The sequence below is a fragment of the Penicillium taxi genome (assembly GCF_028828555.1).
Source record: "Penicillium taxi strain IBT 34144 chromosome Unknown utg000001l_segment0_segment0, whole genome shotgun sequence".
Classification (NCBI taxonomy): Eukaryota; Fungi; Ascomycota; class Eurotiomycetes; order Eurotiales; family Aspergillaceae; genus Penicillium; species Penicillium taxi.
Genome location: NW_026643203.1, coordinates 2,196,047 through 2,220,047, shown reverse-complemented (window position 1 = coordinate 2,220,047; position 24,001 = coordinate 2,196,047). Strand labels below are relative to the sequence as shown.

At 47.0% G+C, this 24,001-nt stretch overlaps 10 protein-coding genes across 10 annotated transcripts; 3 read left to right on the top strand and 7 right to left on the bottom strand.

The window, feature by feature from the left end:
- Window positions 1-78: 78 nt before the first annotated feature.
- On the bottom strand, window positions 79-1,501 carry N7495_000802 (putative integral membrane protein; the record flags this gene model as incomplete). Its single annotated transcript, XM_057203472.1, has 5 exons — window positions 79-554; window positions 614-678; window positions 741-1,138; window positions 1,191-1,295; window positions 1,349-1,501. 5 exons carry the CDS (start codon window positions 1,499-1,501, stop codon window positions 79-81), a joined length of 1,197 nt encoding a protein of 398 aa, XP_057067545.1.
- Window positions 1,502-5,024: 3,523 nt separating this feature from the next.
- N7495_000801 (mitochondrial 37S ribosomal protein mS45) lies at window positions 5,025-6,374 on the bottom strand (the record flags this gene model as incomplete). The annotated part of the gene is made up of 2 exons (XM_057203471.1): window positions 5,025-5,708; window positions 5,916-6,374. The coding sequence occupies 2 exons, from the start codon at window positions 6,372-6,374 to the stop codon at window positions 5,025-5,027; spliced, it is 1,143 nt and encodes a 380-aa protein (XP_057067544.1).
- Window positions 6,375-8,004: 1,630 nt separating this feature from the next.
- Window positions 8,005-9,420, top strand: N7495_000800 (uncharacterized protein; the record flags this gene model as incomplete). The annotated part of the gene is made up of 2 exons (XM_057203470.1): window positions 8,005-8,851; window positions 8,918-9,420. 2 exons carry the CDS (start codon window positions 8,005-8,007, stop codon window positions 9,418-9,420), a joined length of 1,350 nt encoding a protein of 449 aa, XP_057067543.1.
- A 1,581-nt stretch (window positions 9,421-11,001) lies between these two features.
- N7495_000799 (uncharacterized protein) lies at window positions 11,002-12,816 on the bottom strand (the record flags this gene model as incomplete). Its single annotated transcript, XM_057203469.1, has 1 exon — window positions 11,002-12,816. One exon carries the CDS (start codon window positions 12,814-12,816, stop codon window positions 11,002-11,004), a length of 1,815 nt encoding a protein of 604 aa, XP_057067542.1.
- A 1,893-nt stretch (window positions 12,817-14,709) lies between these two features.
- Window positions 14,710-15,281, bottom strand: N7495_000798 (mitochondrial 37S ribosomal protein bS16m; the record flags this gene model as incomplete). Its single annotated transcript, XM_057203468.1, has 3 exons — window positions 14,710-14,754; window positions 14,872-15,064; window positions 15,205-15,281. 3 exons carry the CDS (start codon window positions 15,279-15,281, stop codon window positions 14,710-14,712), a joined length of 315 nt encoding a protein of 104 aa, XP_057067541.1.
- Window positions 15,282-15,675: 394 nt separating this feature from the next.
- N7495_000797 (NADHX epimerase) lies at window positions 15,676-16,568 on the top strand (the record flags this gene model as incomplete). Its single annotated transcript, XM_057203467.1, has 3 exons — window positions 15,676-15,802; window positions 15,864-15,929; window positions 15,994-16,568. The coding sequence occupies 3 exons, from the start codon at window positions 15,676-15,678 to the stop codon at window positions 16,566-16,568; spliced, it is 768 nt and encodes a 255-aa protein (XP_057067540.1).
- A 150-nt stretch (window positions 16,569-16,718) lies between these two features.
- N7495_000796 (WD repeat PLAP family protein) lies at window positions 16,719-19,234 on the bottom strand (the record flags this gene model as incomplete). The annotated part of the gene is made up of 3 exons (XM_057203466.1): window positions 16,719-18,580; window positions 18,643-19,096; window positions 19,187-19,234. 3 exons carry the CDS (start codon window positions 19,232-19,234, stop codon window positions 16,719-16,721), a joined length of 2,364 nt encoding a protein of 787 aa, XP_057067539.1.
- An 886-nt stretch (window positions 19,235-20,120) lies between these two features.
- On the top strand, window positions 20,121-21,439 carry N7495_000795 (WD40 repeat domain-containing protein; the record flags this gene model as incomplete). Its single annotated transcript, XM_057203465.1, has 6 exons — window positions 20,121-20,130; window positions 20,182-20,295; window positions 20,344-20,383; window positions 20,443-20,538; window positions 20,601-21,238; window positions 21,303-21,439. The coding sequence occupies 6 exons, from the start codon at window positions 20,121-20,123 to the stop codon at window positions 21,437-21,439; spliced, it is 1,035 nt and encodes a 344-aa protein (XP_057067538.1).
- A 393-nt stretch (window positions 21,440-21,832) lies between these two features.
- On the bottom strand, window positions 21,833-22,790 carry N7495_000794 (putative RNA binding protein; the record flags this gene model as incomplete). Its single annotated transcript, XM_057203464.1, has 3 exons — window positions 21,833-22,479; window positions 22,671-22,725; window positions 22,776-22,790. 3 exons carry the CDS (start codon window positions 22,788-22,790, stop codon window positions 21,833-21,835), a joined length of 717 nt encoding a protein of 238 aa, XP_057067537.1.
- A 139-nt stretch (window positions 22,791-22,929) lies between these two features.
- On the bottom strand, window positions 22,930-23,276 carry N7495_000793 (uncharacterized protein; the record flags this gene model as incomplete). Its single annotated transcript, XM_057203463.1, has 3 exons — window positions 22,930-23,040; window positions 23,103-23,180; window positions 23,238-23,276. The coding sequence occupies 3 exons, from the start codon at window positions 23,274-23,276 to the stop codon at window positions 22,930-22,932; spliced, it is 228 nt and encodes a 75-aa protein (XP_057067536.1).
- Window positions 23,277-24,001: the final 725 nt, after the last annotated feature.

The window sequence follows — 24,001 nt, the reverse complement described above, 5'->3', positions numbered from 1 at the left end:
CGTACAAACCTGAGCAATTTTCTGTATCATGAAAGTCGTCAGCATTTAGTGCTGTATGTACACAAAAATATTTATCTATTATACATGTTCTCTACCAGATAAGGGATAAGAACCCCCTTCCACAACATCCCGATCTGCAGCAGACTGCGTGACCTCGAAAGTCTGATGCACGCCCACTTCAATCCTATTCCTGTGGGTTTTCACAGAGGTTAGCGCCTCTTCGCTACTATTTGAGCTGGAAGTAGATGTCCAATTGACATCTGCCGTCTTTCGTCGACCTTCCACATTTGTCGTGAGAACTGCCAGCATATCAGGTCTCAGTCCGGGATTTCCAGTCTTGGTCCCGTCCATCGAACTCAGTGGCATTCCACGATTTTGGTTGCTACCTCCGAATGGGTATGAGTGGCCTGTTCGAGGGAATCCGGATTCATGATCTGAGTCGTTGTTCGTTCCGAGCCAGTGGCGTAGGAGGGGACGGAGGGTTGCAAGACTTCCAGCAGTGATACCGAGAGCAGCTTCGGCATTGGACCAGATTGCGATTTGGTAGGTGGAGACTGGAATGGAAGTTAGTCAGCTATATGTCGTATCAAATGGAAGACCGTCGCAAACGTACATAGGAAGTTACTACTTCGGAATGTTTTGACAAAGGGAATACGAATAATAACAGCACAGGAAGCACTAAAAGTTTGTCAGTCAAATAGCTCATTCAGCATCTCGTGGTTTTTGAAGCCAAAACGTACATGCAGGCCATACTCAGAATTCCAATAATAGCCAATTTGGCTTGTTTTTTCATGTGTAGGCTTTTGACAAGGAAGATCGGTAGAATCCCAACAGTAAAATCGCACATAGCCGAGAAAGCACTATAAACGTAGGTCATAGTGATAATCACATCGATACTGATGCAGTATCCTGGAATTGTAGGATCTTGAAACACTCGATTCCAAAAATAAGAGATTGGATGACACTGCAAGAGCATCAAAAACATGAATATCAGACCGGCGATGCAGGTGAAAACCATCGCAAGGTAAAGGATCCAGATATGAATTCGTTTGATAGTGATTCGCATAAGGAAAACGCAGACGGAGATCTTGCAAAAGACAGAGGCAAAGCAGTAAGCTATCTCGCAGAGCCACCAATACTTCAGAGTGTTAGATGTTGTAGTTATAGATGAAAAGAATGCGCATCGGTACCTTCATAGCTACTACACCGTCCGCCGGTTCGATATTTTCAAACTTATAGCCAGTTCCATATCGGGTGCCTCCAATCTCACATGCACAGAACATGACATAGCACAACTATGATCAAATTAGTAGGCTTCATAGGTTGAACTCAGTTGGTATATAATTACCATTGCAAGCACCATCGTTCCATCATCCCATCCGAAAGCTTTCACTATAACAAGACGAACATAGCATCGTAGGAGTACCGAAATGACTGCAATTGGCATTAAAACGGCCGCAACGATCTGGACAGCCAGACACCGTTGCTCTTCTTCACCCATTTTGAGTGTAATCAAGTAGTATACCGAGGTAGGTGAAACACTCCTCTGGCGGAGGATGCATGGACAACCAGTAAATAAGATGTTGGCATGCAGCACTAAAGATATCGATACTTTAAACGACCCGCGTCCATGTTTTCCAGGGGCACACTTTTAGCTTTTTTAGCGTCCCTTATTCGAAGAGGCGAAGAAGTATGCCAAGCGAGTGAGTAGCGAATGATAGGGATCGTCAGTGTGATAAAGTGTCTAGACTCAGGAGTCAAGACGCAGAAAAACTAGCTGGAAGGACGCTTGGGCATGGTGGATGCGTTCGAAATGCCGAGAAAATGTCCGGGTGTAAGGTTCAGGATTCAGATCTCGTTTGGATATCAAATTGGAAACCTTGAAAAAGAGGGGCTTGACAGTAGGCTTAAACGTAGGAACATTAAACTAAATTTACCTATTCAGGGCTGACCACAATCGTGTCCCGATCCTCCCTGTCGGTACTGGACGGCTGATACATAGCCAACCAGAGCAGTGCCTATTCAAGCCGGATGGGGCATTGGAGTCTCCGGGTGGATTTAGTTCATTGTCACCGGAGACATTTTTTACCTGAGGACGGAGGACGGAGTACGGAGTATAGCTCCATATTCACTATTAATTGGGAGGGGATTCTAGTATGGAGAAAAGACTTTTATAAGTCTCTAACGTGGGTAAACAACGCAATTCCTGAGAAATGGGTTGATATTGGAGGAAATTTGAGTTTAAGATTAATTGAAAAAAGCGTTTGATAATATTCTGAAGTTCACAGATCTTGGTTTTGTATGCAGGATCAATAAGAACCTGAAGACCTCGGCAACATCATCCTTCTTCAAATAAACATTTTACAGAGTAAGGTTAGGCCGAGTTACTAGCTGCAAACAAAACTTGATGAAGCAGTGGGTACATGGCACTAGTAAGCCAATGATCTCACTATGTCACTTGTGAGCCCTAGCCCGGAACTGCCGGGGCCCTAAAAATCTCGATTTAGTAGGCATCTTTGTATGTTTTGACCTGACACGATATCAAACCATCACTGTCACTTTGATTGGTTTGTTTCAAGTGATAGTTCCGCTATCAGTCTCACTAGACCAAGAGTTCGTTGTGTCGGGAGAATAAGGGTCGGTTTTACCTCGGTAGATATATCAGTACACACGTACATCAAAATATAAACTTCTGTTATATATACACTTTCGAGGCGGTCCCGCACCAAGAGCTAGCCTGCCACTAGAATCTACCGATTTCCAAGTACCCACGTTTGAAGTTTTAGGAGCCCAACTTTGAGATTTGATATCATATGGTTAAATGCCGTCAGATCCAAGTGAAAGATGATACATTCCCCCTTACAGATCAAGGTTCCTTCGCAGGAAGACAAATTCTACATTTTAAATGAATAAACTTGTTTAAGCGCTTAATTAGATACCTAGCATGAACCTGGTGAGAGCACGAGCCAGTAATTCCATAGGGCGAAACAGAACCATGGCTCTCATGTAGAAAGATCATCCGTAACACTCCGTATCCGAAGTGACCTAAAACGTGACATGACTGAAATCAACCAAGATCCACTCAGGCCCCGCCTCCGTTCATGTACGACTTATGGATCCTGATCGACTTAACTTCAAGATGAACTAGTTAATTAGCACCGACTAGTCGATAGGCACCTCTCTAGGTAAAACACAAGTCCAGGAAATGACTCGTGTCTTTGACGGATCTGCTGAACTAATTAGGTCTCAAACGTCCGCGCTGTGCCGCGTTGCAGCTACGGAGTACTCCGTACAGAGTAAGTACTTATTCTAGGGTCCACGATCTCATCTGCAGCAGCAATGCTACTCCATACTGTACGTTGTGGGTGAATGATGCAGTTTAAGGCTTCTTACATCCATGGATGCTGTGCTATCCCTTCTTTTCGACATACCTTATCTATGCCGTCGCGACATTGTCACATCCAGAAATGATATATGTACAAGTGACACATGTGCAGACAAGATTTCCCAAGTTTCCCAGAAATCAGGTCATGGAATTTGCAGGGTTACAAGGCTCTGATCTATTGCTTGGTATTAGTAGCTTAATCTACGGACGGCTGCATTATGTCTCAAATAGAGGATATCATAAAATAAAGATAAGACAAAAACGCAGTCTACAGAATCAACTCCTTGAAAAGTTTGAAGATAAGGTTATATGGCAGAACATGATAAGTTGGAGAACATGATCTACGTGACATCCCAGCAATGATCAACCTCCCCAGCGGTGAGAAAGGCCAAAGCATACGTCGTAAGCAAAGAAAAAAGCAAGCATACCCAAATATTCAGACATGCATACATAGCTACTCTTTTACTGGCCAAAGATCTACACAAACATCACATCTTCTCCTCTCCAATGCGCATCCTTACCATTCCTAGTCACAGATATGTAGCTGTCGGTTGGGGGTTTGGGACTTTCGGAATTGATTGGATAATGTAGTACAGAAAGCGGGCTATCATGTCCACCTTCAGCTCTTCATGTGAAAGGATCGTTTGAGACTTGTCTGCATTTCTAAATGCCGCCAGGATAAATGGTGAAAATTCTGCATGCATGATGCATCAGATCAGACGAGCATTTATATTTGAGCTATCGGCCAAGTCCACTGGATTCTATTATCCAGCTCTGACTATTAATTAACCTTGAAAAGTTGAGAGGGTTGATTTAATACAAAAACAACTATAGCCCAAGAACAACCCCGCCATTGTCTATCAGTACTTGAACTTTGGAAAGTCACCTGGCAACTCCTTTGTTCAGTCTCAAGTCTCAATCTTGAGCCTTGGAAAGTCTTTCATGACATATACCACGACCACCTACCTATAAAGCCACTTGGGAAGACCTTCAGGGCTTGCGACAAAAAAAAAACAACCAAAATATCCTTCCATGTCCTTCTCGTCCCAGGAAACTATACCATATATTACATCTGCAGCCATGAAATCTCTCACCATGTTTCCCATGTCTCCTGATTCAACTACGTTGGGCCTGCATACTACAAAAGGCTGGGTTCAGGGTATTTTTTCCTCCATCATAGGTCTCTTTGACCACATTACCGAAACACAATCTGAGTCCGATGCCGTCGAAGCGTGGGTTGGCATGCGAAATGGAAGGGGAAGATGTCGGTCTATCGGGGAGATTCAATGATGAACCGATACTACGATAAGGATATAAATTGGAGTCCTCGGTTATGAGAGCGCATTTCCGGTGGAATTTTGGGCTCGGGCTTTGCTACGCAACTATGAATGCAGTACTACGACCTGTTTTGTTTTGTCAAATACGAATCGCTCCATTTAGGTGATACCTGGATATATAGGTATGAAGTATGAAGCAATCACCTGGATATAGAAATCAATGATTTGGTATAGATACATGGGTTAATCGAAACACGTAATGTTGTATAGTACAAGTGAATCCATCTCGTCAAGGACAAGATGACACTGGGAGACGTAGCACACCTTAATTGAATAGGTGGTATTTAATCCTATGAATGCGTTTAGGCTTCCACGCGAGTTGGGATCTTAACCACGCCGCGTTTGCAGTCATTCACTGGTACACCGTACCGCTGACCGGGGGCCCAAGGTGCCCGACCATCGACACCGGTGGTCTCCTTGGTATACACAACACTCTGAATGCGGTAGTCAAATCGACCACCTTCAGGCTCGACATGCTTAATCTTATCCTCACGACGAGCCTTAGCGCGCTCACGGTGCTCAAGTTCAGTCGCCTCTTGCTTCGCAATACGCTCAGCATGACGCTCAATTACAATGCGACGCTCATTAGGATACTTAACGCGGTCGATTTCCATCTTGACCATGAGCGGGTGGGGGATACGCACATCAGCAGGTTGAAGGACCTGACGAGCGTTATCACCTTTACCAACCCACTCAATCGAGTTAGGCTTCTGAATAATATCATCGATGAGGTCGGAGGGGTGGGAAATCTTTGCGGCCACTTCATTCTCCAAGGTCGGAGCACCGGAGAACACACGACCCGCATCTACACGAGTGAATGGTCGAGACTCAGGGACAGGGTAGAAAATCTGAGCGCCAGTGGTAGGATGGGCGGGTAGGTCGTTGATGGGCTCGTGGAATGTTTGGCGCTCACCTTGGTCGGCAAGTTGAGTCACAGGAATCATTTCATGAATTGCCTGGGCATATGGCAATGCTAATGGTTTACCCTGTTTAAAGGAACTGTCAGTCGTGTCATAATGACTAAACGTGAGTGCAAAGGGGGATAGTATCGAGTGTATCAGAGATATAAAAGTTTCTAACCAGCCAAGCCTGAGGCCTGTGTCTTCAAGACTAATCGAATTTTTTTGTTGTCTCATCATTTGAAAGGAAGGGGAAATGGAAAAGGAAAAGAGAAGCGAGAAGGAAAATCTTACCTGTGCCCGTTGTCTGTTTTCCAACTCTACCAACCTAACCACAGCAGCAATGCGCCTCATATCGATACCCATTTGGGCACTAACAGCACGGATACTGTTTTTCTTCTTCGCAACCCGCACGTAGATCTCATTTCGGAGATCTTCGCTCAGAACAGGCTCGCTAATAAAATTTCGGTTGTTGGGGAACGGCCGTGCGATATCAGATGTATCATTATCACGAGGTCCTCTCAAATAATTTGTCTCGCCAGGAATGTGATGTTTTAGGGCAGCTCCTTCGGTGTTGAGCCATTCGAACATTTGCCGGCGAAGCTTTGTTTGAGGAGCAGCCGTAGCGGAGAATTGCCGAGAAGTGGAGTGTATGGAAGGACATAGTGATTGAATGGAGATGGGAATTGTGGATGGAGATGTGATGTAGGGAAGGAGAGTGTTTGACAAGCGGCTTTGTACCCGGGGTGCCATAGTTACAAATTCCGGTAACCCGGAATTAAAAACCAGTGCTAAGAGGAGAAATAGATAAGAAGAGAGTAAAATTGCAGCAATAGCAGCGGCTACAGACAGCCCGTGCTGCAATTGAAGAGGGTTGAATAGCGCGGGTGGGAATAGGAACAGGAATAACAGGTGTCTTGGGGGGAAGAAACTTTTCTCGGGAAGGTCGGTCGGTGCATCACGTGACAAAGTCCAACAATTCTCGGTTCCCCTTCACTATCATGTCAACCTTAACTACCTCCCCTCTTGTTGTCATCATTTTCTACCACCTGTCAGTCTACTTTCCTTCTAATTTCCTTCCTAATTCCTTCGCCCTTCTCTTTATCTCGCTGTCAACCTGGTTTTTACCTTTCTTTCGCCACCCTTCTCTCTACCTTTTCGATGGCTTTAACCGACTAGCTTTTGCACCATCGGCCTGAAGCCATCGACCAAGGATGCTTTAGGGCAATACCCTCCTCCCCGAACTACTTCGGAACGTCAATAATAAACCGGAATAGAACTCACACCCTTGATCATCTTTGGACCTACTTCTGCCAGCTTGTGCCTGGAGAAACAGAGCGGGGATCTTGGGCAAGGCGCCTTAACTGGCTGTCCTGGGTTGAGCCTACCTCGACAGTTTATTAATGGTTTTCTGGAGTAGCGACGAGAGGAGGTGCCACTTCGGAACACAAATAATAAACCGGAATAGGACTCACACCCTTGATCATCTTTGGACCTACTTCTGCCAGCATTGTGCCTGGGGAAACAGAACGGGGATCTTGGGCAAGGCGCCTTAACCGGCTGTCCTGTGCTGAGCCTACCTCGACAGTTTACTATTAATTCCGGAGCAGCGATTGAGAGAAGGAGCACCTCGGAACGCCAATGATAAACCGGAATAGGACTCACACCCTTGATCATCTATAGACCTACTTCTGCCAGCATTGTGCCTGGAGAAACAGAACGGGGATCTTGGGCAAGGCGCCTTAACCGGCTGTCCTGCGCTGAGCCTACCTCGACAGTTTATCATTGGTTTTCCAGAGGAGCGACGAAGGAGGAGCCAGTTCCGAATGCAAATAATAAACCGGAATAGAACTCACACCCTTGATCATCTATCCTACTTCTGTCAGCAGATGTACGCGTGCATAACTGTGCGCATGCTAATAAGCAAATACCTTTGTTGACATTACTGGGATCTTGGGCAAGCGGTCTCAACTAGCCTTACTGGGCTGAGCCTACCTCGACAGTTTATTATTTGTTTTACGGAGCAGCGAACAAGAGGAGGAGCCAACTCGGAACGCTAATAGTCAACCAGAATAGAACTCACGCCTTCGATCATCTTTGGATCTTGATTCTTTCAGCACTGTGTGCAAACATATGCGTTGAGAGTACTGGGATCTTGGGCAAGGAGCCTCAACCGGCTGTCTGCGCTGAGCCTAATTCGACATTGATTTATTATTGGTATTTCAGAGGAGCGAATGAGAAGAGGAGCCACCTCGAAACGCCTATCAACTCACCTAATTGACCGCCCAACTGACTGACTATTAGCTAGGAGGTACGTACTCTCACTGCCCATTTCCCATGTCAAGAAACCAGTACAACGCCACTAGACCAAAAAAGCCCCAACATGGCTCCCCCAAAAGTGGATGCCACTCGAGTCCTTGCATCACAAAGGCCATTCAATGTGACTGTTTCAAGTGTCTTCGTATTGTTCCAGTCGGCTGGAGATGGCAACGAACAGGTTTTGGAAATGGACGTTATGATATGCTACGATAAACCTGTGATTTTCTTGCGGTTCGGCCTACCTGTCTTTGACCATAGCAACGGAAGAAAGGAGGAGAAATCACTTTATCTCTATATCCGTCGACCAGACATCCTGTCACTCGACTCCTCCAAAGTTGATGATAAGGCCATCGCACAACTTAAGCCAAAAATTCCATCAAAACTTGGTCATGATATAAAGCTCGTCCGATTTCACCTCAAACACCCGGGAAAGGTGATCGAACCTATCCAAGAGTGTTCATTCAAGTCTGGGTCAAGCCGCAAAAGTGAGCTAATGTCCTCGTTGGCCGAGTTGCGCGAATTCAACGTCTTCATGCGATACAAGTCGTTGTCTGAAAAACGAATAAAGTACCTCCGTCAAGCCCTTGCTTCACCAATAACACCCTCTGAGGAGGCAAAACAGCGTAAAAAGGATGATTGGTGTCTAAGCGTTGCGTATGGTGGTTTGGGTGGTAAAGTTCGTACCACCAACACTGCCACTGCCGGTCCCAATGCAATAGACAACTACGACTCTGAATCAGGGGACTCTACCATTGCTACAGCTACCCCGCCGCCATACCCAGAATCCAGGGTGCGTAGTGTCAAAGGCTCTGTGACGGAATCTGAACCCGATGACGGTGTTCCCCATGAAAGTCCACCTCGGTATGAGGCAGTTAATTCAGACTCGCCTGACCATGAAGGTGAGACGTTGGGTATGTTTCCAACCAACGCTCTTCCCTCTTATCAAGCATTCCACTGACAACTTGTTGCGGCTCTAGGCAAACGACGTCGAGATAGTGCAGACATACCGACCACCACATTTTCCCGTAGGCCTTTTGGTATGACATTTGACCACATTTTGCGGAGAATGCAAAACTTGGAAGAGGAGAACGGCAAGCTTAAGGCCGCCATGGCTGAAATGCAGAAAACGCAACAAATGATGCAAGAGATGTTTAATCTACACTCCCAACTGCAGGAGAGCCAGTTCCCAGGTAAAATCAGGGTCGTCAATCGCAACCCTAATGTGGAGAAACGTCTCGACAAAGTCGAGGAGCAAGTCGCTGAAGTCGAAGAGCAAATCGCCGAGCTCCAAGACGGCCAACAAGAACTCCAGGAGCAGCAGGACATCTTCGAGATGGACGCGGATGACAAAATCGACGATAAAATTGACGCGAAGCTCCATGATAAGCTTGACGCCAGAATTGAAGATATTAAAAGCGATTTCAAAGATGTTATGCGCCATGCGGCAGATGACTTTTGTAATGCATTAGACCAATTGTGAATATCATTTATCCAATATTATTTATCTATGCTGGCTGTCTCGGATGAAATGTGACCATGATTATTCCTATCATAACAAACCCAACCTTGGAACCTCTTCCGTAGATGCTTCTCGTACGAAACTGGGCCAGCAATTTCGAACACCTGAAGACTATTACCCTATCAGCATGTCCTTGGATAAATAATCTGTCTGCATCAAGCTGAGCTGTAAGCATAGACGCTGCTGATCTCACCTAGACGTATTGAAATGTTATGGGATGAAATACCATTTAAGGATTTCCAAGATACTGATGCTTGTCAACAGAGGTAGACTTCCAAGGTGTACCCGTCTCATATCAGCCTGTGTAACGTCAGTAGAAAGTAAGACCTTGCTACCTACATATACCGTACCCGTGGAACTGACCTACAAAGATATCTAATACATGTAGGAATGGAAATATAGTTTAAGAGCCATCAAGTTGCAAGTTGAAAATTGCAATTAATCCATTGTATCAAGAACATGTTGGAGCAGATTTGTCAAGATGGAGCACCAAGCAAGCAAGGAATCATGTAGGTGAGATGGGAACCACCCAAAAGACTTGAAAATCGATTGGGGGCTACACATCATCTTCACACTGTAATCCCGGTAAGAAGAAGAGGACATAAGATAAAAAATAAAAACATGAGCGAAGCCAACAGATCATAAACCATTTGCACCAAACGCCTTCCATTGGAAATGTAAGCAAAATGCACCAGGCGCGAGAATGAACACGCCTTGAGATGAATGAGGCAGACACCTTTTTCCTCATTGATGGAAGTGTACGTTGTGGAGGACCAGTCAATCGAATGCGTATCCATAGCGCTGAGTTTCCGTAGATGATCATGTTGCAGAGGCAAAGTCGTAGCCAGCGCGTTGTGCAAAGTAAAGGGGGGGGGGGGGGGGGGGGGGGGAAAGGCCTTCTTCATTCATAATCTCGACGGACGAGAACGTGTTGTAGCTAACAAGAGCAAAATCCAATCCGGTCGACACATAACGATGCATTAATAAGGTGAAAAGAAAAAAGACACACGAATGAGATATGGATGAAGACGGGAATCACGACCAAACAACAGAAACGCCGGGAAGATCTTGAAAAAGGCAGAGAAGGCAATACGAAGCAATAAATGTAGAGCTGAAGGCCTAAGACTACCCGGGCGAAGTAAGATAAACAGATCCAGAAAGGGGGGGGGGGGGGGAAGAAAAGCAAAGCAACGCAAGGGTATGAGAGAGGTGATGAAGAACGCACATGATCAAAGGAACAAGCTGTGAGCGCCGCATACCAGAATAAGAATACAAGCTGGGCAATGACCTGAAATGCAATCCTTCCAAGGGGGAAATAGAGAATGTGAAATAAGAGCGCCCGAATCCCGATGCAGTAAAAGAAGACGTAAAAACAGATATTAAATCGGGAAGTGATAAAAAGGGGGAAGAGAAAGAGTACCAAAAACAATACTCCCGAGAGGTATGCAGCCGCCGAATGCTGGTCTAGCTCACGAAAAAGAAAACGAAACCCCCAATGCGCCAGATTCGTTCGTTTATTAAACACGGACATGATCACATCAGCTAGCGACCCATCATGTAGTCAGGGTAGAATGGAGAATATCCATGGGCAGCTGAGTTGGAGCCCGCGGCAGGAGTGTTTCCAGCTTGGTTTCCGGGTGGGGGAGGAGACATCATCATTGAGTTACTTCCGTTGGATCGAATGCCCAAACCAGAGTTGTGACTGAAAGAGCCATTGGGAACCATGCCGTGATGGCCACCCTGTGAATGCAAGATGCTGCCATTTCCGTTGGCGTTGCCACCGCCATTTCGCATGGGCATAGGCATGACAAGACCCGGGGGAGCAGAGAGACCGGGGGAGGGGCCATTTACTGCCGAAAACATAAGGTGGTTTGACCCAGACATATTGTTTCCACCAGAAGGAGTACCAGGTCCACTAAGCGGGTTGGCTGGGTTCATGCTGCCTGGCTGACCAGATCGAACACCAAGAGGATTCTTTGAGAAGCTCAGACGAATACCTGTCTTAACACTGTTGGACAGTTTGTACCCGTACAGTTCGTTCAACGCCTTGCTCGCCATGGCCACCTCGTCAAACTCCACAAAGCACATGGGACCGTTCTGTTTGTTGCGGAAGCAAAGTCGCTTGTACCCACGCTGCTTCGAAAAGAGCGCCTTCAACTCCTCCTCTGAAGTGTCGGGTGGCAGATTGCCAACGTAGAGTGTGTTGCAAGGGGGGTTCAGATCATTAGGGTTTGCGGCGGGCAAGCTATGGCGCGGAGTATGTTGGCTACCATAAGGATAACCATGGCCATGGTTCACATTACTGCTGTAAGCGGACGAGGAACCACTGATACTCATACGCGGTCCAGGGCCACCGGAGCCGTAAGGAGGAAGTGGGGGAGAAGACATTGAGAGGTTTGCAAAGCGACCGGTCGGAATCTGAGGGTTGGTTGAGCGACGTGCGTTGGCCGAGTGGCCATTTTCTGCATAGCCCACGGGATCCTTCAGTAGCTCTCCGGTCTCTTCATCAATATCCTCGTCAATCATGGATTTGCCAGAGATGCGTTTATAATCACCAACACCATTTCCGATGGGAGATTGTGGGGAGAATAGGTTGTGTAGGCCGCGTGAGCCAGGCTCAGATGTTGAAGGGAGGCCCTCGCCCATCATATGAGATGGGTTGCTGGCAGAAATTCGCTCCAGGCTCTGGAAGGTACCGTTGAAACGCGAAGATTGGCGCGATCCACCGAGGATTCCACGAGTTGCGGTGTGATCGATGGTGTTGCGACGCGTGTTAGAGAAACTGGAGCCCACGGCACCCGGGTACATTTCCACAACCATGTTCGCGTCGTTCTTCGAGTTCGGCTTACCGTTGAGTAGCGAACGAGCTTCCTCGGCCGCAGGCAAAGTGTTGAAGCGTGCGATCGCGCTCAGAAACCCATCATCTTCTGGTAGGTCGGAAGTAACAAAGTCGACATCCAAAAAGTCTTTAGCGAAGAGTAGCATACTGCGAAGTGCTTCCCGACTCGTATTGCGCGGAAGCTTGCGCATCAAGATCGCGCCGCCGCTGTTTGCGCGCCCCAAAGCCGGAAGACCGTGGGGGTGACGATCAGAATCGTTGAGTCGCATACCGCCGTCGAAAGAGCTCGAAGAGCCGAGAGGCGAAAAAGGATAAGTAAATGTTGGGCCTAGAGATGTTGGTGCTTGAGAGACGGTCGGGTGATACACGTCGGTCGACATCGCATGCTGAGTCGATAGAGGTTGGGAAGAAAGTAATTGCTGCTTGGGTGATGCACCTGATGAAACGGATGAAGTGCGCTGGGTTGTTCCGATAGAGCCTGGGCTCGTTCGACTTGACTGATTTGAGCTGCCGCTCATGCCTCACCAGATGATGGGAAATTGACTTCGCAACACCAGAATGTAAGAAGCGAATGGGGGGAAAAAGATGATTAGAGCGTAGCAGCAGGTTCAGTGTGCGAGGATCTGCTGCCGCAACCTAGAAGGATGGCGCAATGTTTCGAGATGACTGATTCAATCGACTGAGGGCTCGATATGCGACAGCGCGTGGGAGAGAGTAGTTGAAGGGCGTCGCGAGAAAAGAAAAACAATCGCGCAAGGGTCTTGAATTTGGGGAGTGAAGATGGATATGGATTGGAAGAAAGGATGGAAGTGGAGGGGAGAGAGAGTGTGGGTTTAGAGGATGGGGGGGGGGCAAAGAGGAAGGGGGAGAAGGGGGGAAAAGAAAAGAGTCCGGAACGGTCGTAGGGACCATGGTCGAGGGTGCCAGAGACCACCAGAGTTTGGATCTTGTTACAACGCGCTGTACTGTAATTTACAACTTAGTACTTGGATTGGTGGGGTATTCCACATATGAAACACATGTCACTCTAATTATATTACACCATTCTGTAATGTAATTACCAACTTCAGAACTTCTTGCAATACCCTGGTCGTGCCGCTTGCAGACGTGGGTAGAAGTGCGTGCCCCGACATGCTTTGGTAGCTTTTCTTTCTCAACAATATACTCGCTACTTTCCCCGTTTTCCGTCTCTTTTAATTTAATTTTAATTTTATTTTCTTTAATTCCCTTTACTTATCACAGCCCATGTGTTCTATATGATGTCTGCAGCTTCCCGTTCAATCTCCGATCAAATATTCGGGATAGTGAATACTATATTCAAGCATAATAATTAATATAGGTTAATTAATTAGGCAGTATACAATCTACAATACGAGGTGCATATATAGTGCATAGTCAGATCCAAAGACAATACACCTACAAAAAAAAACAAAGTTTCTCGACTCTACGAAGTAAACTAGTCAAGTAAACTCTTAACGGAGGTGCAGGACGCCCCAGGCCAGAATGAAATCGATGTGACTGATACAGATCTTGAGATTACTAAGTATATATATCTCCCAGATTAGGTCAAATCTTCACATGTCCAAGCCTTTTTAAATATCTCCACTATGGATATCTGTACTCCGTAACGGAAGTCGGTACTGTATTGTATTTGTATTTATATTTATTTTCTGGGGGAAGTCAGTGCTTCAGGCACCCACTGCCTTAGGTTAGGTCCAAGCTTGAATCCTCGAACATTGAAACTTGACTCTGTAACTCGTATTCATGGAAATACACGAGATTTAAATCCATGGATTCACAAACTTCAAAAACCTGGCGATCCCTTCCAGCTGACCAATTCGGGGTCCACGTTAGTTCCTAGGATTGGCCAGACCGAGGAAATGGTCTGGGCTTATCAACTGCCGAGTAATGAATGTGGTTGGGCCGTGGAGAGAAGCGTGCAAAAATACACAAAGGACTCCCGGCCTAATATAGTCTAGTTCTATTGGTGCCTGGTGAGGTTCGTGAGCAACGATCATAGTCGCGTCAGCTGCTCTAACCCATTTTGTATTATGGAAGCTTATGTATATATGATGCTTTTTTGCCAAGGGGTATGAACTCATAGCACATACCGCTATTACTGCTTGATCTTGTATAGTACAGGTACTTGATATTGACTTAATATACAAGTTCGGAATTCCGAACATCATCTAGACTTTCCCAAAGCCCCAATGAACGCCTCAAATGCCGGGAAATCAAAACAAAAGAATAGAAAAGTTGAACGGCTTAGTCAGTCCTGGAGTATACACTTGGGATCAACATGCTAGTCAAGCTTGAAAGCGATCCGAATATTGTCCAGTTGAAGGACAACGAGGCTCTAGTGAATGCCGACGCGGCCTCAATCAAAGCTAAAAGCGAAAAGCTAATATCAATTACACCTTGGAGTGAGTAGTGGGCTTCGGTTCCACCAGGCCAGCCTGTACAAAAGGAGTAACAAGTAAGCTCATGTTGACGTTTCATTTTGGTTTGATCCTCCTGAGAGAAACAATGGCTAGGATGAAACACTCCTAAGAGAGAGAAAAGGCCAAACTTACCATTGTCATAAGCTTCCAGACCGGATCACTAGGCTGCGCACCGACACCCAGCCAGTACTTTGCGCGTGATCGATCAAGCGCAATATCTTTATATGGGCGCGCATTGGGGTTGTCATCGTACAGATTTGTAGGAAGCTTCGGCACAGGGTTGTATGTACCAATGACCTCGAGAGGCTTAGAACCGCGAGCAGAGCTACACAATCAAAGTCAGTTTTCAGATTCATTTTATAATAGTCCTTGACTTTCATCCCTCAATTGCCGGAAGGGAAATGAGGGTATGAAGGAAGGAAGGTTTTGAGGGTGGGTTGAACGGGGATATAAATAGTCACGCACCGTGCCTGCGCAACGACAATGTTGTATAAGGGGTTGTGTGCGTTGCCGAAGCGTGCCAGCCGAATTCGGAGAACCATGTTGTTGGATGTGTGGAGGATCTGGAATTGAAATAGACAACGTAGACGTCTATTTGCGAGGCTGAAATCCAACTCCGCAAAAGTTGCAGGAAGTTACGGAAGAATAGATTACCCGGATTGCCTTGTGTGGATTAGCGTGGGTGGATGATGTAACTATACAATTCAGCTTCAACTTCTACCAACTCTTAAATCAATCCAAGGTTTCGATTCTTTCTATGTTCTGGAAATAACACTTTGAGTTTCTTCAAATCCTGGGGCAGTTGAACTCTCACTGTATTTTCATACTCGTATGCTTCACTCCTTAACCATACGCCCCGCTGTTCGTTGTTACGCAACAACAATAATGTCGCTTAGGGTTGGTCAAAGCTATGATTATTGAACTGGAATATGATTAATGAACACTCGCCAACAGGCAATATCAGCAAATGATGCCGCTTCCCTCGATAGGGATTTGATGGATATGGGCGGCTGGTCGCTTGATCAGCTAATGGAACTCGCCGGGCTTTCGGTCTCCCAAGCAGGTCAGCAACTGACACTTAAGAATCCACTAAGAAAGAATACTTTATTGAAACAGCCTGATAGTGTGGAGAGTCCATCCTATCACTGCAGGCAAGAATGTCCTTGTTGTATGCGGACCTGGTAACAATGGTATATCAACAAAACATAAGTCTTAATCTAGCCAACATATCTGATCTAACAACTCAAATTCCAGGAGGAGACGGCCTTGTGGCAGCACGACATCTATCACACTATGGATATAAACCATCCGTCTACTATCCAAAGGAAGGAAAAAATGAGCTCTATCAAGTATGTGATTCAAACCAACACCAACAACCAAAGCTGACACGACTCCAGCGCCTTAAAACCCAACTACAAAATCTCTCAGTCCCATTCATAACTGACTTTCCAGCCGCTCTCAAGACCACTGACTTCCTCGTTGATTCTATATTCGGCTTCTCCTTTGGTGGGCCCCTACGTGATCCATTTGGCCCAATTATTTCGCATATTGAATCGTCATCTGTACCTGTATTGAGCGTTGATGCCCCTAGCTCATGGGATATTCAGAGTGGCCCGCCAAAGGAGGGTCCTGGGGCTAATTTTATGCCCAAGGCATTAATTAGCTTGACGGCACCAAAGCCGTGCGTCAAGTTCTACCGTGGACGGCATTTTATTGGAGGGCGATTCTTGACAACGTCGATTACGGAGAAATATGGGATTGATTCACCTAAGTATCCGGGGATTGACCAGGTTATGGAGGTTGAGGTTGATGCGGAGGGAAAGGTTTGATTTTTCCCAACTAGGTAATTCTATCTAGTAAAGTGCCGAACAGAATGGGATATTGGTGTCATGGAGAGTTGAGGCATTGCATTGTCATCACGGGATTAAGAACCTCAGAATCTAAACTAGATATCCGGGTGAAACATTCATACATCACTATTAAAGAGTTTTCCGAAGCTCGCCGATGACGCCCTTGATACGGGGCTCTTTTCCTGGGGCAGACCCGGAGACTCGTGTGAGAATACTGCCGACCTCGTAGATATCCTTCGCCGCACTCTTCACCTCGTGTCCGAGAGTCTTGACCAATGTTCCCAAAGCAACAAGCGCCCGATAGACTGCTTCAGAGTCTTTTTCTCCGGCGAGAATCTTAGTAAGGTTTTCAAGAAGAACCAAGCCACGCTCGGCAGAGTCAGGAGATGAGCTATCCGAAGAAAGGTGGACGGCAAAGTTGATATACAGAGTTGTCACGGCAATGACGAGATTACGGTTCGGCGAATCTCCAGCATTTTCCAGGGCTGACTTTACTCCCGCCAGGATTTGGTCAAAGTGGGCCATGGCCAGATCTCGGCCGGGGTCCGTTTCAAAGAGGTTGGCGAAAGTCCGAATGGCAAGCATTGCGTTATTAACGTTGAAAGGTAACTCGAAAACCTCACTTTCCAGAATAGCTGTCACAAGATTTTCACCATCGTAATTCAAGGTCGCACTAAGCGGTGAGGCTGCAGCCAGGAGGCGAAGGAGATCCAGGCCTGGAAGCCTATTGATATCAGGCCATGTAGTTGCGATTTTAACAATCAATGGCACTCCTGATTCAACGATGGGCCGCGAGGATTCTGCAAGTTTTGGGGTCGATTCCAACTGGTCGCACAAGGCCATTACATCTTCCACTTCAGAAGGACTCAACGCTTTATTTTTTAAGCCCTCGTCGATGAGCTTCTTATTCAATTCCAAGAGCTTTTTAGAGACAAGCTTGAGGTTTGCAGATCGGATAGAGAGATAGGTCTTCTGGGGAAGGACCTCTGGGCGAGATTCTGGAATTGGTGGTTGAGCGTTTTGGTCAGCAGTAGCGTCACCAGGACGATAACGTCGATCCGAGCCCCATGGATCTGCGCCCTGAGATGCTGGTTCTTGAGGCTGGCCAAGGGTGGCACCCTGAGTGTTTTGTGTTATAAAAGCTGCAACTTGGTCCAGATAATTCATGGATAGTTCGTTGTCTCCAATGAATTTAGTGGCTGCCTCGTATGGATTCTGGGAAGCGTTGTAAGGAAGCTTGAGCGGGGGCTTTCCGTCTTCGATATCGACATCAAAGACGTAATCATAATCTTGTCCAAGATATTCAGTTTTGCGTCCACTGCTTCCTGCAGATTCAACAACTGTACCCACGGCAATCCACTCCTGTGATTGGGAGGACCATGTGTGTGCGGTCACACTTCCATCACTCTCGTGAATCATCTGGACTTGACCCTCCTTCGTCCCCAACTTCTGCTTAAGGAACTCTGGGCCAGGCAGTTGTTCCTTATTAACTGATCCAACTTGCTGAGCCGGAATGGCCGAGTCTTTGACAGCTTGATCGAACAGCTGAATCACTTCTGGGGTGGCGTGACGGTCTGGGCTTCTGCTGAAAACACGAGTAACACGATCACTGGCACCTGTAACGATATCTCCATTCTCCTGGCAAGCTGCAACGCTCCATACAGAGATGGCAGGGTGGGTGATAGTCTGCACACATTCTGTACCATTCCAGACTCGGACGGTTCGGTCCTCGCCGGCACTCACAAGCTCACCAGATGGAAGCGCGGCGAGAGAGTAAACGAAGCTCTGATGACCCTTAAGAGAGGCGACCAGATCCCCCTTCAAGGTATACAATCGAATTATTCCATCGTTGCTAGCGGTTGCGAACTGGGCGCCTGTGGGATTCGATGTTGGGACCTTACATAGGGCACGAACGACGTCATCGGAGTTCTTGAAGCTTCCAAGAAGGGTGCCTGTGGTATTGAATATGCGAATCATTTGGTCGGCGCATCCTGATATGAAATTAGCACTATTATTCCACAACAAACTTTAATCGAATATATAGTTGGCGTACCAGTGATGATAGTGTCCTTATCATAAGCCAGGACCGCCCAAACACTGCCCTCGTGACCCTTAAAAATCACCTCGGGCTCCCATTTACCGATCTTCCAGAGGCAGGCTGATGAATCCCAGCTACCACTGATAATCCAGCCACCATCAGGAGATACATCCAAGGAACAGACGTTATGAGCATGTCCGAGCAGCATGGCATCAGCATTGTCACTCGCAACCTTGTTGGGGTGTCGGGCCTCAATGATGGTATCCTGACCACCCGATAGCACGAGGCCCTCGGGGTACTCAAGTGTAGGCGGGAGGCAAGCTAAGCTATTGATGAAAGCCTGTCCATGTGCCGTGATTGTATCGTCGTAAGTGGGTGGTGGGGAGGAAAGGAGCTTCCAACGTCGAACGGTCGCATCACGAGAAGCAGAGAATATCAGATTGGGAGAAGGAAAGACCACAGCGCGGACCTGGAGCAAAAAAAAGAGATGTTAATGAGCTGCCCTTAGTGAATCATGAAGGTTTGAGGTAGTGAACTATTAGAGGTCTGGAGATCATACATCATCGCTGTGGCCCTCAAGGGACGCCGAGATCTTGAAGTCAGGCATCCAAACAGCAGATAAAAGAATTGGAATTGGGATAAGGAAAGAAAAACAACGACGATATTAGCAATGCAGGTCTAGTATTGTGAGTGTTGTTCTGGGGTCCCCGCTGCGCATCATATCACGTGGGCGGTGGAGCTATGACGAACCTGCTAGAAGTGATTACGATAACAAATCTTGATATGTTTTGGATAGTTATTAGTTCCAATGGATATTCGAGGGCAACAATGGAAATAAAATTTGAATATTTCTATCCAGTGTATTCCTGGGTGACTTGAAATTGAACTGTATACAATATCTTCTACAGTATGCTACTAGAGCATACTAACTAAATCAAGGGTAATTGGTGGCCCCGCGAGTCATTGATGAGATATGGAGAGTCGAAAGTCCAGCATTCCCCAAGAATATGACAGACTGAAGAGACTAAATAAAGACAGATTCCAGAATCTTGAATCTTGAATTTTGAATCTAGATACTCCGTACTTGTAGAAGTCAAGATCAAATTCAGTCAATCACACGTGTTGATGCAAGAGTAGTGGGGCGATTACCTCATCAGGGCTGCAGTGACCGGGGCCGTTAATCAATTCGACTTTAATCGTTTTTAGAATATTAACCACAACTGCACCTTCTCCGCCAAACTGCGTGGGCAGTGCAATTCCCACTTTCAGTCCTTCTATATTCTACTTGATGACTTGACGAACCCTGACGAATTTCTTTGACTCTCCTACTCTCCTTAAGAAGGATCGGTGGCTCAAGTCTCACACTTTTCAAGTCCAATCTCAGTCTCGAGATTATAACGTGGAGCAACCAAGTTGCTTCTCTGATCTCTTTTCCCCCTCATCGCCCCTCGTCACTCCCCTATTATCCTTAGAACTCATTATCAACCCACAGAATGACTGTTGGTAAGTGAGGCTTGTGTCTATGTACTCGAAGCTCGCTAAACAAATCTCCAGATATCCCGAAGGTGGTTCCTCTAACCTGCCATGGACATTCTCGTCCCGTGACACATCTGACCTTTTCCTCGACTGTCGAAGAGGAACAATACTACATTATCTCTGCTTGCAAAGGTAGATCAGCAGTGTGCGTTTATTAAGATGAAAGCTCATGCTTTACAGATAACAACCCTATGCTTCGAGATGGTATCACCGGTGATTGGTATGTCAATATCCATTCATTTGGCACCGACAAGGATCCAGGCTCTGACATATCTACAGGATTGGTACATTTCTAGGCCACAAAGGCGCAGTATGGCAAGCTCGTCTATCAGCCGATGCAGCAATTTCAGCCACTGCGGCAGCCGATTTTTCAGCGTATGATTTAAAAGCAAACCTGAGTCAAATATGAAGCTGAGGCTAATTACCTGGATAAACAGAAAGGTTTGGGATACATACACAGGCGAATGTTTGCACACTCTACAACACGCCCACATCGTGCGAGCCATCGCATTCCCCATGCAAGCAAACCCACAAGTTCTTGCTACCGGTGGCGCAGAGAAGAAGCTCCGAATCTTCGACTTGACCCGGGGAGCTGGTGGCGGGGGCAGCAATGACTCGACACCACCGCTCCCCGCGCCAATCAGCGGTGGAGAGGGCGGCTCGGAGGTCACAAGCTATGAGATCGGACCGGGTGTGCACGGTGGTACCATCAAGTCTATTGTTTGGAATCAGGACTACAACATTGTCACGACAGCTGCGGAGGACCGGAAAATTCGCTGGTGGGATCTGCGCTCGCGCCACCCCATATTCGAATTCGGTGTTGATGGCACTATTGGCTCTTGCGAACTCAATAGTCTCGCCTCCCGGCCTAACGATGGTGGTATCTTGACCGTCGCGGCTGGTAAGAGTGTATACCTCTTTGATGGGGTGACACCGGGTCGCTTGTTGAAAAAGACCGATTACAACTACGACGTTGCCAGTGCGGCTGTTAACAGCGAATCTGGCCGTCTAGTTACTGGTAGCGCAAATGATACATGGGCGCGCGTCTATGATCTTCACACAGACGAGGAGTTGGGTATGTTTCCATTCTATTGAACTGTAAACATGGGATGGAACCTTGGAACTAACTATGAATATAGAAGTGCAAAAGGGCCACCATGGTCCCATCTGGTCCGTCAGCTTCTCTCCTGATGGTAAGCTCTACGCTACTGGCAGCGAAGATGGCACCATTAAGTTGTGGAAGGCATGCCGAGAGCCGTACGGTCTTTGGCGGTAAAAGTAGAGTGTTCACACTCTGTAGTGATAGCATATAAATGTTTCCAATGGCCACGAATCCTTGCTCCTTGCTCCTTCTGGGTCGTGACTTCTTGCTAGTGCAAATGCTTATGTAGTAAGGAGTCATCCCCTGAAGAATCTAGCTCGACAAGAGATATTTGTTGATATGTTGGCTCAAGCGAGTCCATAAATTGCAGGTAAGAAGATCCAGGTAAAGTAAGGAGAGAACCGGCATCCTAGAGAGATAAAAAAAAAAGAGAGAAAATCACGACGGGTAAGATCACAGATCTTCACTGGATTTCGCGAGCAATATCTTGAGCAAGCTTAGGCGAAAGACGAATGAACCCCAATTCCTCGGCAGGCATCAACCATCAATTTTATGTTGCTTCCACCCTTACTCGATCATGTCGATATCATCATCCGTAGCGGTGACGGTAACGACTGGAGCGACGACGGGGTCTTGCTGCTGTTGATCAGGTTGTTTATCGCCGTTGTTGCCTCCCCAGTAATCATCCATTTCCTGATCAAGTTCCTCCTGTGTTTTGTGTGGGCGAGCTCCCGAACGACGTCCTCCATTCTCTGTGTTGCGCTGGCGATCGCGTCCACGGCCACCACGGCCGCCACCATTGCGGCGGGGAGAGCGTGAACCAGGAACATAACGGTCGATGTTCTCCGGAGCAGGCTTTGACACATCGCTGCGACGCATACGGCTACCGGCACCACGGCGTCGGTGGGCACCATCTTCGTTGGCACGGTCGCTTGTAGGACTCAGACTGCGATCATCGCGGGGGCGCTCCACGCGGTCGAAAAGAGAAGAGCGACCACTGCGGCCGCTACGGTCATTGCGATCGTTGCGGTCGGCACGCTCACGGCGGCCTTGGACTAGAGAGAGACGGATGGGTTGGCCTTTGGCGTTGGCACCGTCGAATTCTCGAAGAGATGTGTGGGCGTCTTTGAGAAAGGTGTAGGTGATGAAGGCAACACCCTCAGAGCGGCCAGCGCGGTCAAAAGCCAGGTGGACGTCTGAGACGGGACCGATGCCTCCGAAGAGGTCCTGTCAATAAGTGTCAAAATCGCGACAGAGGGCTTCAGCACGATGTTAGAGGGGGTCATACCTCCAGATCGGACGCAGTGACATCGTAATGAAGGTTATCGACGCGAACCTTCGTCAAAGTTGAACCACTAGTATGCGCATTAGTATTGTAACCAATAAATGTGTTTTCCTGACATACCGGCCAGGTGATCCTCCACGGCCTCCTCGGCGACCACCACCACGAGATGGGCGAGCTGCGAATTGTAAGAAGCAATATAAAGAAATATACACAGAGTGAACATACAATCCCGGCCTTCATCATTGCGGTCGTCAAATTTATCATGTACCCAGTCACTAGTAACCCAATTAGCTCGTGAAGAAGACGAGACAAAGCAAGGAAGGAGATATTCACAGGCTCAGGTCGACACGGTTGGAATCGTATTGCTGTTGCTCAAAAGCTAAGATGTTAGCTCGAAGTCTCGCATTGTGTGCGCTGTTCGGTGAATTTCTTCGCGGTATTCCCATTGCAGCGCCACAGGAGTAGTTGAGGCAGGAATAGGAGGGCGGACCTGTAAGAACAGAAACAGTAAGCCAGTGAAATCTGACATGCGCATGTCGGTGTTGACATTACCTTTCTTGGGGCATCGCGATCGCGACGGCGACCCTGATTACCACGGCCACGGGATGACCGGTCCTGCTTCTGTGATCCCTGTCAGTATTCTGCATACATCAAAGATTGGAGTTCCATCAAGTCCTTAGTGCTTACTTGGTCTGCACCAATTATCTCATCCAAGCTGCGGTCCATGGTGGCGGAGAGACGAATTCAGGAGATGCGAGTGAGCAGGGTTGTTGCGAAAGGAAACGGATGCTGAAGAATAAGCCACTTGTAAGGCTCGTGTTCGCCTAGGTGAAAAAAGTGAGCGGTCAAGCAGTTGTTGCAGGACGGCTAAGGCAGTTTAACAGCTCCGCGGCGATTTGACGCTGAGTCACATGATGTGAATGTGAGGCAGAATATTATGTAATATAGATTTGACTCGATTCACCTTCGATTCTACTTCCTGCTTGGAAGAAGAGAAATGAGGAACTTTAATACTCGACAACACCAAAACGCATATTACTTGAGATTTTAAGTTGAAAAGTTGAAATTCTTTCACCTTCAATTGCGTTACTCCATAAACTAGGAGTGATGGGAATTCAAGATAGGGAGTACCCTTGCATAGAGTCTGAGGTTTACAAGGAGATAGCCCTAGATGATAACGCAACTAGGTAAAAACTTGAAATTGAGCAATAGGGCAGAGCTCAGTGAGAAGAAGGCGGTATGTAAATCATTTGTTTATAAAAACTACCCTTAAAGTAGAATTTACAATAAAACAAATATTCAAGCTGTTGAACTTTGGTCACGTGGATGTGAAATGATACCTTTGAGTCCCAGAAAGGCTCCTAATTGTTAAATCCAATGGTATCCTGAATTATTCCAGTGAAAAACATGAAAAGACAGGCAGCCACCAAACCCCAGGAATGCATGATAAG